Source organism: Oryx dammah, unplaced genomic scaffold (genome assembly GCF_014754425.2).
Source record: "Oryx dammah isolate SB20612 unplaced genomic scaffold, SCBI_Odam_1.1 HiC_scaffold_22, whole genome shotgun sequence".
Taxonomy (NCBI): domain Eukaryota; kingdom Metazoa; phylum Chordata; class Mammalia; order Artiodactyla; family Bovidae; genus Oryx; species Oryx dammah.
In genome coordinates this window covers 36,051,321-36,067,420 of record NW_024070206.1, presented here as the reverse complement: position 1 = coordinate 36,067,420, position 16,100 = coordinate 36,051,321, and the positions used below count along the sequence as shown (strand labels likewise).

At 41.7% G+C, this 16,100-nt stretch overlaps 1 protein-coding gene across 1 annotated transcript in view; it reads right to left on the bottom strand.

Moving 5' to 3' along the window:
* DSG2 (desmoglein 2) overlaps positions 1-16,100 on the bottom strand; it is a 51,464-nt gene that overhangs the window by 27,435 nt on the left and 7,929 nt on the right. The window contains exons 2-3 of the mRNA XM_040264794.1: positions 4,985-5,020; positions 2,128-2,262 (exon numbers count right to left, since the gene is read on the bottom strand). Coding sequence (XP_040120728.1) covers positions 2,128-2,262; positions 4,985-5,020 — 171 coding nt within the window. The remainder of the gene's footprint in view (positions 1-2,127; positions 2,263-4,984; positions 5,021-16,100) is intronic.

Genomic DNA, 16,100 nt, shown 5'->3' with positions numbered 1-16,100 from the left:
CAGCTGTTGAAAGGGCCTCACGAAGGGGATGAAAATTTCAGTTCAGAAGACCACTTTGGCTACTTTCTGGACAATGGACTGTGGGGAAGGAGGGGCAGGCAAGAGTGAAGGCAGGGAGACCAGGTCAGGGTGCTTTTGGCAACACAGGTCAAAGCTGACATTGATGGGTATGAGGAGGGTGGCAGTGGAGAGAAGAGGGCAGATTCAGAATACACTTTTGGCACAGAACTGACAGTATCTGCTACAGTTTTAAAATACTGAAAAAATTATAGTACCATTTACTGAAACGGATAGAACTTAGGGAGAACAGCTTTCGGAAAAAGCAAGGGTTCAGACTTTGCACGTGCTAAATCCGAGATACAAATGAATGGAACTACCATATTATTTATTAAAACAATAGGGCATTTTGAGAGTTGAAAGGGGAGTTATTAATAATTAGGTCAGGACAATGGCCGTAAACCCAGACTGTTTCAGGCAAGATGAGTTAGATAGCAGTTTCTTTTCATTTTGAAAACAACTTTCATGGGTAGGGCGGCAGAATGCATGACTCTGATATAATAGTTTCAAGCTGAAAGTGATTGAGAAGAAGCAGATACAAGAAAAACTCTCTGTTCTCCCCCTATTTGCCTAAGACTGTTGTGGTTTAGTCATTAAGTCGTGTCTGACTCTTGCAACCCCACAGACTGCAGCCCACCAGGCTCCTTTTTCCTGGAATTTCTCAGGTGAGAATACTGGAGTGGGTTGCCATGCCCATCTCCAGGGGATCTTCCCAACTCATGAACGGAACTAGTGTCTCTTACATCTCTTGCATTGGCAGATGGGTTCCTTACCACAGAGGCACCTGGGAAGGCTTACTTGCCCAAGAGCAGGACGTAAGTTTGTAAAGGTGCCTTTTCTACCCCTCTCGACAGCAAGGACAAAAAAGTTAATCTCTGGAGGGAAGTGTAGATCCCTATCAGCCTGGAGACAGGACCAGGAGAATCTACAAAACAAACCTGACTAACTAGCTTTTTCTAGTATTACTTGCCCATCGATTTGCCTTTCCAGGTTGCTGCCCCTGGGGATGCGAGGTCTTTCTTGTCTGTCTTGTCACTTTTCTAAAAATTTATTGTCCTTCTACTATGTAGCTTATATAAACCCAAATCCTAACCAAACCTTTGATTTACTCATCTTGGGGTACTCCCACATGTTTCATGCGGGATAGACAAGTTTCTAGGGGCTTCCTAGGTGGCTCAACGGGTAAAGAATCTGCCTGTAATGTAGGAGTCACAGGCGATGCGGTTCAATCTCTGGGTCTGGAAAAATCCCCTGGAGGAGGGCGTGGCAACCCACTCCAGTATTCTTGCCTGGAGAATCCCATGAACAGAGGAGCCTGGCAGGCTATAGTCCATGGGGCAGCAGAGTCAGACAGGACTGAAGTGACTGAGCACAGAGCACATACAGACACGTTACTAAGCTTGTTTTTCTCTTGTTAATTATTTTTCATCAGTCCAATTCACAGGGCTCCTGCCAGAGAACCTAAGTAGATGCTAGGGAAAACAGAGGATGAGATCTCCTTTTAAGCACTGTTAACACTCTGTTAAACTAGGATTCAACTAGTGCCTGAGTCCACTCTTAGTTGAATCAAACAGTGAGAGTCACTCAATCATGTCCAACTCTTTGAGATCCCCTGGACTTCTCCAGGCCAGAATATTGGAGTGGGTAGCTGTTCCCTTCTCCAGGGGATGTTCCCAACCCAGGGATAGAACCCAGGTCTCCCTCACTGCAGGCAGATTCTTTACAAGCTGAGCCACCAGAGAAGCCCAAGAATACTGGAATAGTAGCCTCTCCCTTCTGTAGCAGATCTTCCCACCCCAGGAATCGAACCAGGGTCTCCTGCATTGCAGGCACATTCTTTACCAGCTGAGCTACCAGGGAGGCCCAGTTGAATCAAAGCCCTCCATAAAATACATGTTCACCACTAATGCTGCATCTTCTAGAAGAGGAAAGGGGATCTTCACGGTGACATCTAGAATATTAAAAAGTTCAGTGAGTACCTCATGTAACAGTCCTAAAATTTTACAGTGAACATGGATAATCTCAGACCACATTTCATACATGTACTTCCTTTTCCTCTTTAGACAGTACCTTGGCAATCGGATTCTTCCTGGACAGGTCCTCTCCCTCCCGGAGGGCCACAGGGGCGGTGATCCAAGCACGCTTTTGTCTCACTGGGTGAATGTGTTTAGGAAGCAACTTGCTTTCATTTCTTGAGTGTAAGGCCTAAAGCAATAAAATGTTGCCAAAAAATTAGTAAAACATTAGTAAGGAATCATAAAATGTACTAGAAGTTGAAAGAAAGCTGTGCAAATTCTAAGGTATAAATTATTTCATACTTTTTGATATGGCTTTAATATAGGCTTTGGACTTCCCAGGTGGTGCTAGTGGTAAAGAACCTACCTGCGAACGTAGGAGACATAAGAGAAAAACAGGTTCAATCTCTGGGTCAGGAACATCCCCTGGAGAAGGGCACGGCAAGCCACTCCCGTATTCTTACTTGGAGAATCCCATGGAGAGGGGAGTCTGGAGGGCTACAGTCCATGGGGTCACAAAGAGTTGGACATGACTAAAGCGACTTGGCACACATGCACAGGTTTCATTTTCAAAGGAAAAACATATACTCTGGAACAAACACTATCTACCTGAAGAGCTTGTTTCCAAACCAGTACAGCAGTTTTGTTTTGTTGTTTTTTTATCAGCAAGGAAAGATCTCCCAGAGGGAGGACTTAAAAAGGCTAGAGTAATTTAGTGACGTTACAAACGGGCAAATTACAATTAACACGGCAAGTCAAGAAACGTTTCTAACTAAAAATGAAGTCTTATTTTTCTGTGGTGGCTTATAATTTAAGAATGAATTACTAATGCTTTAAGACAAAATTATCAGTAACCTGTTGATATCAACTTAACTAAAACTAGTGAAAGTGACAGTTAATGAATTTATTGTTTTAAGAATGAAGTTAAAGGATTAAATGGCCCATCTCTGGTTTATCAAAAACTAGGCAGAAAACTAATCTATAAGTTTTCAGTTGGGCTTTAATAGATAAATATATATTTTATCCAAGGGAAATTTTAATGCAGTATTAAAATTAAATGACCTAGTATTTTAAGATCAGAGATGATTTTTATATTGTTTACCATTTTATTCATTTTATTGCTTTATATAACAACTTGCATTTTACTTCAAAATATTTACACTGGTTATCACTAGGTCACTTATTTTTTTCCTTTGTGTTCAGTGGAAAAATTCTATAATTAAAAAGATTAATTATGTATCAAAACATTAAAATAATATTAAAGTTTATAATGTAAAAATGTAAAACAGCCTTCCAGTTTTTCACTCATGTTTTAGAAAATGCATTGTTAACAGCTTGATAAATATCTTTTGATATTTTGTTATGATCATACAGCTGCACATGTAAAAAAGGTCTCCTTTTTTTTCCCATTAAAAATGGAATTATAGTAGGATGGCCAAAAAGTTCATTCAGGTTTTTTTCTGCAACAGCTTATGGAAAACCCCAAACTTCATGGCCAACCCAATACTATACATCACATTCTGTCCCTTGATTTTTCGTTCAGTACCTCATCATGGACACTCCTTCATGTACCGTGAGCTGTTTAACTTTTACCATTCTCTCACTGATGGATATTTAGATTGTCAAAAATGCTGCAAAATCTTCCCTGGGTAGAGGTTCCTGTGAACGTGGTTCAGTGGGAATGGCTGAGTCTGAGGTGATAGGATAGAGTTGTTGTTTAGTTGCTAAGTCATGTCTGACTCTTTGCAACCCCACAGACTGTAGCCCACTGCATAGACTGTTGAGTTGGTGATGGACAGGGAAGCCTAGTGTGCTGCAGTCCATGGGGTCGCAAAGAGTCGGACACGACTGAGCAACTGAACTGAGACTGTAGCCCACCAGGCTCCTCTGTCCATGGGATTTCCCAGGCAAGAATACTGGAGTGGGTAGTCATTTCTTTCTCCAAGGGATCTTCCTGACCCAGGGAGTAAACCCACATTTCCTGCTTGGTAGGCGGGAAATGATCCACCTGGGAATTTACCTGAAATTTGCCTGAATCCACCTGAAATTTACAACTGATTCACCTGGGAAGCCCCAGGGATAGAGTAGGATAACCAAAAGCTAGCTCAGAAATCCCATTAGGAGACTGTTAATAGAGAGGGAACTTTAGTGGGCTTTGGGAGACCACAGTAAGTAAATAATCACTCAAGCAAGTAATGGAAAAATCCCAAAACAATGTGGGCTTACTTAATTCATAAAGCTGAACAAGTCGCTTAGCATCGAAGCTAGATGGGTTTGCTTAACCAAGTTAACTTGCTTAACAACAAAACCATGTAACAGAAGCAAGAGACATGTCCCAAAATAAACAAAAAAACAATAGTGGAAAATAAGGCCCCAAACCTGCCCAGTGACAACAAGTTAATGACCCTTAAAACATACTCTCTGCAAATACAAAAAACAGTAATTTACGGGAAGGTGACATTTCAAAGTGAAAGACCCTCACTGTACTGAGACCTAATATAATTTTTCCAAAGTGCCATGAAGAATGCACCATATAGGGTCAATAACTGCCCCACTCAACACATAGGAGTTAATGAGGTAAGACTCAAAGAATGAAAAACAAGGTGATCTTCTTTCCATTCCCTTTCTTCCTTTTATTTATAAAAATGTAACCCACTAATATTCGGGGCAGCACAACATTGACCACCTGCCTGGAAGCCTCACAATCATCCTATTCTAGTAAATCTCTTACCTATCACTATGCCTCTCGCTGAATTCTTTCCTGTGCTGAGACATAAAGGACCACAGCTTCGAGGCACCCCCCTCAAAACGCCACCTAGCAGTTTCAGTTGGGAGTGTGTGCTTTCAATCTGGTAAAGGGACAACTGTCTTCTATAAAATTCAAGATAGGAATAATCCCCTTTGTTTCTTACCTCAAAATGGAGTCCATTTCCAAAGTCAAAGCAGATCTAGAAAATAAAAATTATTTGTTGTTTAATACAACGTATCAGTCAACTGAGCTTAAATATTTTGCTAATGAGTAACCTACCACCTAGCATATTATAGACATTAAAAGAGGATGTGTGTGTTTAACCATCACTCTCCTCCTTTGTCAAAAGGAAACACATTTTAATTCTCCTGTTTGTTCCCCACCAAGACCAGAGCCAGAGAGCAGAACCCAAATCCAGCTTCTTTTAGATGCACACTGCCTCCCTCAGCAACTCAGAACACAGCTACCATCTGAAAAACAAAGGCAAAAACTCTCATCTTGAATCTGAGGCACCCCCTGATCCTTCTCTCCTTAGCCGGTGGTTTTCACCTCATGTTCTCGGGGCCCCACGTAGCTTTCCTCAAGGTCTTTAGCGCGAGATGCGCCCCCGAACCCTGCCCCCTACTAACTCCCATCATCCCCTGCGGGTCACACCTGACTGCCCATATTTAGACTTCATTCCTCAACAACCCTCCCCCCTCCCCCCGCCCCCCGCCCCGACCCGAGCCCCAGTCCCACTAGCTGTTTTCTTTGGTTCTTATCAAGCACTGTCACATTTGGGATTTCATCGCTATTCACAACAAAGTACATCATTATTCACAACTATGTAAATGTAAATATAGTTACATTTACGCTCAATCTGCACAACAAACTCCCATCTTGCCTTCCGACACCTGCTGCATTCTTTATAGTCCATTAATCTCTTGGCTTCAATCTTGGCTTAATATGAACCAGCACTTCTAGTAGGGTAGCTTCACGTGACTAGTTGCTGTTGTTTAGTTACTAAGTCATGTCTGACTTTTTCAACCCCATGGACTGTAGCCCATCAGGCTCCTCTGTTCATGGGATGTGCCAGGCAAAAGTACTGGAGTGTGTTGCCATTTCCTTCTCCAGGGGATATTCCCCATTCAGGGATTGAACCCACATCTCTTGCATTGGCAGGCGGATTCGTTACCGCTGTGTCATCAGCGAAGCTAATTATTTAAAATTAATAATTCATTTGCCCAGTTGCCACATGAGGTAAGAGGCTTAAGAACACTTCCATCATTGCAGACAATCCTGTTGGACAATGCTAGCACATGACTGCACCCATTCCAAAGTTGTCCTCTATGACTCAGGGATTCTCAGTCTCTTGCCCTTGTAATATTCCGGCCTCACTTTTTCCCCAACTCTGGAAGCCTAACTATGATTCTCTTTGACCTTGTATTGGCAACATTGCTGGGGAGGGCCAGAGGCTGAAGGGACCCGCCACACATCCATGCTTCCTTCACAGCAGTGATGTTTGTTTCCAGGGTATGTTTATGTTTGTTCAGAAGAGTTCTGTTGTGCAGACATCCCGTCTGTGAGCATCTCCTTCATTCTCAACAGTGTGCCCACTCAGACCATAAGTTATACAATCGCCTTATCTTTGCTTCTTGTATCGCATCCCTCCCACTGACCACATTCCTGAGCCCACTCACTCTTAGGAAATGACCCCACATTTTATTTGATGGATTGTATCTCCGATTCCCCTCTCCTTCCCTTCTTTCCCCAAGGAAGAGCCGTCCTAATGCCTTTTCAAGGTTAACCATCATCTGTGTGCTTTATTTGCAACTTTTCCACTTACTCTCCCACATTTACCTTCTCAAGAACCTTATTCCTTCCACTAATCTTTTACCTGGATTTGCTACTTCATTTGCTAATCAAATGTTTATTTCCTTCACCAATAATGGCCAAACATATTTAGATCTTTACCATCTTAAAAATAATCAAAATTTTCCTTGTTTCTGCCAACATTTAATCTACTGTTCCATATCCTGATTCCACTATAATTCCAAACTGAAATCTGTATTTATTGCCTTTACGTCCTCACCTGTTTATGTATTCTTTGTAATCTGTCTTAAATTTGGATTTTTTCTCAGGCTTTTCCACTTTTTTTCATGTGGCATCTCAGGTCACATGGATCCATGAAGCCTTGATGGGTACATCATGGAAAGCAGGGCTTTCCCTAAAATTCCTAAGTCTCTTTCGCTTACATCCTTTTGAAGCGTCTCGCAGGGTCTGTTCTACACGTTGATCTTTCATTTTCCTTTCTTTCCTCTACCTTGTAGTACGTGTTCTTGTTTCCACTTGGCAAAGAGATACTTAAGGATAGTGTTCAGCCTGTAGTATGAGTTTCTCTTGCGCAGATGAACAACTGTGGCTAATTTTCTATTTTATAGTCAGAATATTATCTCTTCCTCATCCTGTTACTAGTTTACCAGCTAGCAATGGCTAGAGATATCTCTAACCAAAGTCATGCTCCCCAAATTATGTACTTTCAAAGGTGGTGTGATGTAACAAAAAAGGGAAAGCAATGCTGAATGGATTACTCCTCTCTGCATGTTCCTCTGGTCGGTATTTTCGAAGGGAGAGAATAGGGATGAGATTCAGGATTCCTCATTGTCACATCACCAGGGGACATTCTTAAAATGTGATACATTTCTTGCCCAGTCTCCTAACCATTGTTTTCTCTGTACAAACTCTCCTGAGGAGTTGCCCAGATAATATATTCGCCACTTTTATTCTTCCCTAGAATCTTACTGGGCCTAGCAAAGGTGTGATATTATATGTAACTTTAAGTAAATGTTATTCTAACCAAATATATATTCCAGGATATAAGTAAAGGGGGGCAGTTCAGAGTTTTCAAGTCAAATGTAAACTCTTTATAAAAGTATTTTCATTTTTTGTTAGAGTACCTTTTCAAATGTTACTTGTTAAGAAATGTAGAAAACCACATGACTATAAGCAGTGCTTCTTAAGTTTTAATCTGTATTTTGTTCACTGGGGTTCTTGTTAAAATGAAGACTTCATTTCAATATGCCTGAATCTAAGCTTTACCCTTGGCATTTCTAACCAGCTCTCAGATGATGCTTATGTTGCAGGTTCTTGAACCGCACTTTAAGTAGCAAAAGTTGTAGAGCTGCAATATGCAACATCATTCATTCATTGAGGGATACAGACAACAAAGCTCACCTATTCATTATTATCTCAGTAGTTGACACAAGAAACTTTGTCACTCTTGATTGCTAATTATCTTGAAAGCAGAGAATCTTTTATTTCATGAATTTACTTATTTTTATCTGCTTAAAATGTTTACATTGCAATTTACTCATCACTCTGTGAATGGAGAACTTTGGATACAGTACTTACAGATATGGAGTAAGATGCGCTATGACTATATATACAAAAGCAGAGTTAACAGGATAATGAATATCTGCATAACCAGTTTCAACAGCTGTCTAGCATACACTTTGTTTTTTTCATTGCCCATTGCTTCTCAAGGGGTTTTTATCCCGTTTACATTTTACTGTTGTTACATGCTTTTGCTATTGCAGCATTTGATTTTTGAGAATTTCCCTGAATTCTTTAATTGAAGTATTATCTGACATACAATATTGGTTTACTCACACATTTCTTTTTAACTGGATTTTTAATTCAGGGGTATTTGTAGATTTACACAAATATTGTAGAGAGAGTGCCGAGTGCCTTTATTCATTTCCCCCTAAAGTTAACATTTTAAATAACTGTGGTACATTTGTCAAAACTAAGAGCTCAAAATTGGTACAGTTAACTAAACTCCATACTTCAAATTTCAGTATTTCCTCTATTAATGCCCTATGTTGCAGGAAGTTGTCATGCTTCCTTAATGCACTCTAGTCTGTGACCATTTATCAGGCTTTCCTTGTTTATGACCTTGACCGCTTTGAGGCCTTGACTTTGGCCAATTATCCTGCTGAGTATCTTCTTACTTGGATGTATCTGTTATTTTTCTTAAATTTAGAACTGGGCGGTGTGTTTTTGTAAAGAATACCACAGAGTGGTGGTGAAGTGCCCTTTTCATCACAGCATATCGGGGTGCATGATACCCATGTGACAGTATTTGTTAAAGCAGCCTTTGTAGGTTTCTCCTCTGTAAAGCTGCGACTCTCCCTTCACATGCTGTATTCTTTGAAATGAGTCATTAAGTCATTAACTCTTGAGCTCACCTCAGAGTGGAGATGCTGAATGGCCATATGCTGGAGGAGAGAGGTTGAGCTCTGCTTCAGAGGGGCGAGGAATCTGTGCTTGTTGTTTGGAATTCTTTTGTGAGAAAGATTTATCTCTTTTTCTCTCACTTATTTACTAATTCAATCATTTTTATCAGCTTGGACTCATGCATATTGATGTTACTCTGTGGGTTATAATCCAACACTATTTTATTTATTTTGTTGTTCCAATGGTTCCAGCTGTGGCCACTGGAAGATCTTGGCAGTTAAATTCTATGTCCCTCTGACACGTCCCCAAGCTTTGGTTTTTGAACTCTTTCTTACCGTCTAGTATTACTAGATATTCCAGATCCATCTGGTATTTTCTCTGTCCCAGCTTTAGAATGAACTTCATCAGGAAGCCTTGATTTCTAATACTGAATGGTATTCAGAAGCCAAGGTGTAGTACCTTACAATCTTGTTTCCAGTCTCCTCGCCACTTTTTAGGAGAGGGCATAAAGATAGGGCTTTTCTTCTGAACTTTGTTATTACTAGAGGCTGTTTTAATTATTTGGAGTAGCGAAAGTTTCATCTAAACCTAATTACCTCCCAAAGCCCCACCTTCAAATGCTATCACATTGGAAGTTAGGGCTTCCGCATATGAATTCGGGTTAGGACACAAACATTACGTTTGTAACAACGTGTAAGAGAATTCAGCCAATGAGATATCAAGGAGCTTCCAGAAGAAGCTTCTTCCCTCTGATAAGAAGAAAAATAAATGCACAGCCTGTCTTTGTAGCTGCTTCTGGAGACTGCTGAGCAAGGATGTGATATTTGGAATGGCGAGGGCCACCTGTGACCGTGAGCAGAAAGCTTATGAGATGGCAGAGAAGCCAAACGAAACTATAACATCTTTGAGTTACAGGACTGCTCAAATATGGAACCAGCCCCTATCTCTGGACCATTTCTTATGAGATAATAAGTAGTCTTATTTAATCTTTTAGTTGGCTTTTGGTACTTATATCTGAAAGCAGCCTAATAACATCCATTTTGCAGTTATTATAAAATTAAAGGAAATAATACATACATGTACTTATTGCAATGACTGGCACATAGCAGGCACTCAATGAATAGAATTATGATGCTATTTCCTCATTTCTAAGACTTGACTGAATTTTTCTCATTTTAAAATTTCAGAAATTTGGATTTAACCATGCCTTTAATTTTCCAAGCTCCCACCATATGCTAAGTTAGAGTGTTTCTGTCCTCTTGGATTCTTACATGTTGGGAAGATGGACACAAATAGGGTGTGATAAGAGCTGTAAGGAAAATTCAAGCAGGTTCAGGGTGGTAGAGAGGGATTTAGGACTTCAGGGAGGCTCTCAGAGGTTATATCTTTATAGAGAGACTGGAATGGGATGAGACAGCAAGTCAGGCAGAGCCCTGCAAAAGGAATAGCCAGGCCAGGAGTGTGAGAGAGCACCGTAGTTAAGGCGGTGCTGCTAGAGGGAGGGAGTCAGTGGAAATGGTGTCGCGGTGCTGGTTCTATTTCCTATCCGGCTGCTGTTTATGTGGTAGGCTCAATTTGTGAAAATCCAGCAATCCAGTATGCTTCCTTAAAAACTTACCAAAATAGATTTTGAAGCCCCTGGGGGCTCTGGTAAAGAATCAGCCTGCAAAGCAGGAGACCTGGGGTTTGATCCCTGGGTGGGGAAGATTCCCTGGAGAAGGAAATTGCAATCCATTCCAGTATTCTTGCCTGACGAATTCCATGGACAGAGGAGGCTGGTGGGCTACAGTCCATGGGGTCACAAAGAGTCAGGCACGACTGAGCGACTAACACTTAAAACTGAGGGTTTCTTGGAATCAACCTAATAGTTCTGCTATTTGTGTTTTAGAACCATCGACTGCAGTAGCCTATTTTCACAGACACTTAATAAAGAGGTGACAGACTGAGATATTTGCTCCACAGTTATGGTACAAAAAGATCATAAGAGACCTGTACCAACGTTTTGTCAACTGTGGAACTCTATGTGACTAAGGAGATGGCTGAGATCTTAACTGCTGCTGCTGCTAAGTCGCTTCAGTTGTGTCCGACTCTGTGCGACCCCATAGACAGCAGCCCTACTACTCCTTCCTAAAGGAGATGGTTAGGACGTTTCCTTAGGGCTTGCACCTCACAGCACACACTCTTAAATTCAAACAGTAGTTCTCAGTTGGGGGAGATTTGGTGCACACACACATCCCAAACCCGCCCCCACCTCCCTGTGGACACCTGGGATATTTGGAAAAGTCTGGAGACGTTATTGCTTATAAAAGCGGAGTTCTGTGTCGGAGGGTTGCGGGGGGGGTGTAGAGGAAGTGAGTGCTACTGACAACTACTGGGAAGAAGAGATCAGAGAAGCTGCTCAACATCCTGTGATGCACAGGACAGCCCCTCCCCAACACGGCCCTCTCTGGCTCTAAATGGCAAACTGCCAAGCTTCAGAAACCCTAACTTAGACCACGGGTTTCTAATTCGAAGTTACCGCAGTAACTAGGGTCAAGAAGGTCATACAAGTTCTGGAGGGCCATGAATTGATGGAAATTTCCAAACTGGTGCAGACAGTATAAATGGAGTAACTGATACACGCTGTCTTCTGTCCCGCATTTCTACTCCTTCCCACTTCTCTTTGAATAGTTTCAGTTCTGTAAGTTTGAGTGATGCCCTGTGGGGATGGTATGAAAGGATTTCAAGCATTAGAAGGATATCTGGACAAAGCGGACACTATGGTTTCTCTCAACTATGAAATCTGTAACTTTTTTTTTTTTCTCACAAGGAACTTGGTGATTGAAAAATGTCACATATGACATGCCTTCAGCATTTAAGACTGAAGAAGAAAAGTAAGCTTCTCGTTTCTGTAGCCCAACAAGTAGTGTTTTTAGATGAACCAGACACATCCTTCAAAAGATTCCCAATTTACTGATTTAGGAAAAAAAAAAATTCTATCGTTAGAAGAACCTATGCATCTTGTAAAAACTGGCCTTCTTGGTAACTGGAAAGAAAATAATTGTTTTCTCTGTGTGTGTGTGTCTGTGTGTGTGTGTGTGTGTGTGTGTATGTGTGTAAAGGAATGGGGGAAGGTCAGTTTTACACTCAATGCCTCTCAGTTTTACACTCAATGCCTCTTTGTTCCCGAGGTCCGCACCTTTAGAAAAGACTTCCTTTTCTGAAGTCACCTTCATGAGCTTAACAAACAGAACCCTGGAGGACTTACAAGTCACTGGATGACAGCTGCTCCTGGCTAATAGACTATCGGCCTTAAGCAGATGATTTTCAAGCTTTCTGTTGTGATTCTTTGAGTCCATGGTTAGTTCAGTTCAGTTCAGTGGCTCAGTCGTGTCCGACTCTTTGCGACCCCATGAATCGCAGCACGCCAGGCCTCCCTGTCCATCATCAACTCCCGGAGTTCACCCAGACTCACGTCCATCGAGTCAGTGATGCCATCCAGTCATCTCATCCTCTGTCATCCCCTTCTCCTCCTGCCCGCAATCCCTCCCAGCATCAGAGTCTTTTCCAATGAGTCAACTCTTCGCATGAGGCGGCCAAAGTATTGGAGTTTCAGCTTTAGCATCATTCCTTCCAAAGAACACCCAGGACTGATCTCCTTCAGAATGGACTGATTGGATCTCCTTGCAGTCTAAGGGACTCTCAAGAGTCTTCTCCAACACCACAGTTCAAAAGCCTCAATACTTCGGCACTCAGCTTTCTTCACAGTCCAACTCTCACATCCATACATGACCACTGGAAAAACCATAGCCTTGACTAGATGGACCTTTGTTGGCAAAGTAATGTCTCTGCTTTTCAATATGCTATCTAGGTTGGTCATAACTTTCCTTCCAAGGAGTAAGCGTCTTTTAAAATCATGGCTGCAATCACCATCTGCAGTGATTTTGGAGCCCAAAAAAATAAAGTCTGACACCGTTTCCACTGTTTCCCCATCTATTTCCCATGAAGTGATGGGACCAGAAGCCATGATCTTCGTTTTCTGAATGTTGAGCTTTAAGCCAACTTTTTCACTCTCCTCTTTCACTTTCATCAAGAGGCTTTTTAGTTCCTCTTCACTTTCTGCCATAAGGGTGGTGTCATCTGCATATCTGAGGTTATTGATATTTCTCCCCGCAATCTTGATTCCAGCTTGTGCTTCCAGCCCAGCGTTTCTCATGATGTACTCTGCATCTAAGTTAAATAAGCAGGGCGACAATATACAGCCTTGACGTACTCCTTTTCCTATTTGGAACCAGTCTTTTGTTCCATGTCCAGTTCTAACTGTTGCTTCCTGAGTCTGGTTAAGTGACCACTTAAACTTTAATATCTCAGACTAACCAATAACTTATTGCAGATGAGATGTAGAGGAGTACAAAGAAGTTTAAAATATTGTTTTAACTTTGAGGCATTATAATGGCTTATTATTTCCATTCAGCCAGAAAGAACTGTAGCCTGCTTTAGAATGGTGGTCAATGGATGATGTTTGGGGACCCAAATAGAGGTGACCTAACATGCTTGCTGCTGCTCTTCCATCTCATGCCCACCACCCGATAGTCACAGAAACACCTGTTACTTCCCTTTCTTATCCACCCTTCCAACCAGGCCGAGTGTTTTACAAATTCTGTTTCCTTTCTTTGAACACAAGGCAGAATCAGAAACTGCCTTTAGGGTCCCTCGCTTATACCCAACCCATTCTTAAAGAGTTTTCAGCTTTGGCTAAAATAATTTAAGGGAAATAAAATGAGATAAATAAAGGCCATGGATGCCATTTGTTTGTTTCCTCTGATCAGTTCAGTTCAGTCGCTCAGTTGTGTCTGACTTTGCCACTCCATGGACTGCAGCACGCCAGGCTTCTCTGTCTATCACCAACTCCCAGAACTTGCTCAAACTCATGTTCCTCAAGTTGGTGATGCCATCCAACCATCTCATCCTCTGTCATCCCCTTCTCCTCCTGCCTTCAATCTTTCCCAGCATCAGGGTCTTTTCAAATGAGTCAGTTCTTTGCATCAGGTGGCCAAAGTATTGGAGCTTTAGCTTCTGCATCAGTCCTTCCCATGAATATTCAGGACTGAGTTCCTTTAGGATTGACTGGTTTGATCTCCTTGAGAGTCCAAGGGAAAACTAAATTGTTTTCCTTGGCAACATTTATGACACCAAGAATTTTAAAACAGAGAGTTAACAATGCTGTGCTACACTTGAGTTGTTAGATCATGTTGCAAACTGTCATTTCAAGGGAAGTTGTATAATCTTGGACAGCTCCTATTTTTAACTTGGCATAGACAAATTGAAGATCCCCAAAAGCCAACATTATTTTATTTAGTGTCAATTTCCTTGGCCTCTAAAACATCTTAAAAAAAATTAGAGTTACTAACAAATATCTAAATATGCTTTTTAATATTTAACTTTCGTTTCCATTCCCAATTATTTTCCAAGAGGGATGTTAATAAGCAGTGATTCTCAAGTATGAGTGGCACGTGAATCATCTTGTTAAAACGCAAGACTCCCGGGCCGTATAAAAGGAGTTTCTGATTCAGTGGGTCTGGGATGAGGCTTCCCAAGTGGCGCGGTGGTAAAGAACCCGCCTGCCAACGCGGGAGACATGGGAGACTCGGGTTCCATCCCTGGGTCAGGAAGATCCTGCGGAGGAGGGCACTGCAACCCCACTACAATATTCTTGCCTGGAGAATCCCATGGATAGAGGAGCCTGGCAGGCTATGGACCATATGGTCGCAAAGAGTTGGACAGGACTGAAGCAACTTAGCATGCACACACCCAGGTCTGGAGTGGGGTATGAAAATCTGCCTTTCTTACACAAGTTTCCAGGTAACGCTGATGCTGCTGGTCTAGGGACCACACTTGTGAAATCAACTGTGTAAAATCACAGAGTAGCAGGGGAATGAGAAGGAGAGCCTGCATAATTCATAGCCTGGATAAGGAGCCCTTAATTACAGAGATGCATGCAATAGTATATTCCAAATAAGAACATTCAGCAACTCAATTATTCCCATCACAAGATTTTCCACTTCACAAGCAGTAATCAAATAGACTACAAGATTGCCTTAAATGGTGTTCACACCTTTCTCCTGATTCATATCTCTTCTTCTGGCTTATGTTTTACTGATTCTGAGAATTTATCATTTTTGAAATATTTTATCTACCATTGTATTGGTGTTTTCTATAGTTGTTTTCAGAATCAGCACAATATAAGGAAACCTGTATAATGCACCTTTTCAGATATATCTATATAATACATAATTGCTCAGATGTAAGTGACAGGCTGTTTCGACCTTTAGGCTGCAATGTACTCCTGAAAATGACACTAAAAAATAGAATGGAGAAAACCAGATTCCCCCTGACCCCTCCTGCCCAGAAGCTTAAGAAAACCAAGAGCTTCAAGTTTTCATTTTACATCACTAGATGGCACTGCTCTGTCAGTGAGTCAAACTGCAGGAATTGCCAAAAACTGCCCAACAACGCAACCCACTCCAGTGTTCTTGCCTGGAGAACTCCAGGGATGGCGGAGCCTGGTGGGCTGCCATCTATGGGGCTGCATAGAGTTGGACATGACTGAAGCAACTTAGCAGCAGCCCAACAACGGTCTCCAAGGTCCAAAGTGGAAAACAGGCTTTTCAATTGACTTCAAATAAGCAAACTGGCAAAACCCAACAGTGAAAAGCAATGGTTTTAGAAAGTTGTGAGAATACTTCTGCAGGACAGTGAAATTAGGCAAATTTTAATGTATGTTTCTCCCTTTTTTCCCCTTTCTTGAATGATTCTATCTTGTAATGAAACTAAACCAATATGTAATTCCATAAATCCAGGTCTTTCATAGACTAACTATAGGAACCTGCTTATTTTGGAGGTGGTGGTCTAATTAACTATAGGAAGCTGCTACAAGGGACGTGGTGGTCTCGCCTTTGCATTGACAGAGAGGCATTTGGTGTTGGGGGTACCTGGGCTCACCCCAGCTTCATGCATTAACAACAAGCACCAAACCCAGCTACTGGCACATGGTGGTGGCGGTGTTCAGTCACTAAGTCGTGTCC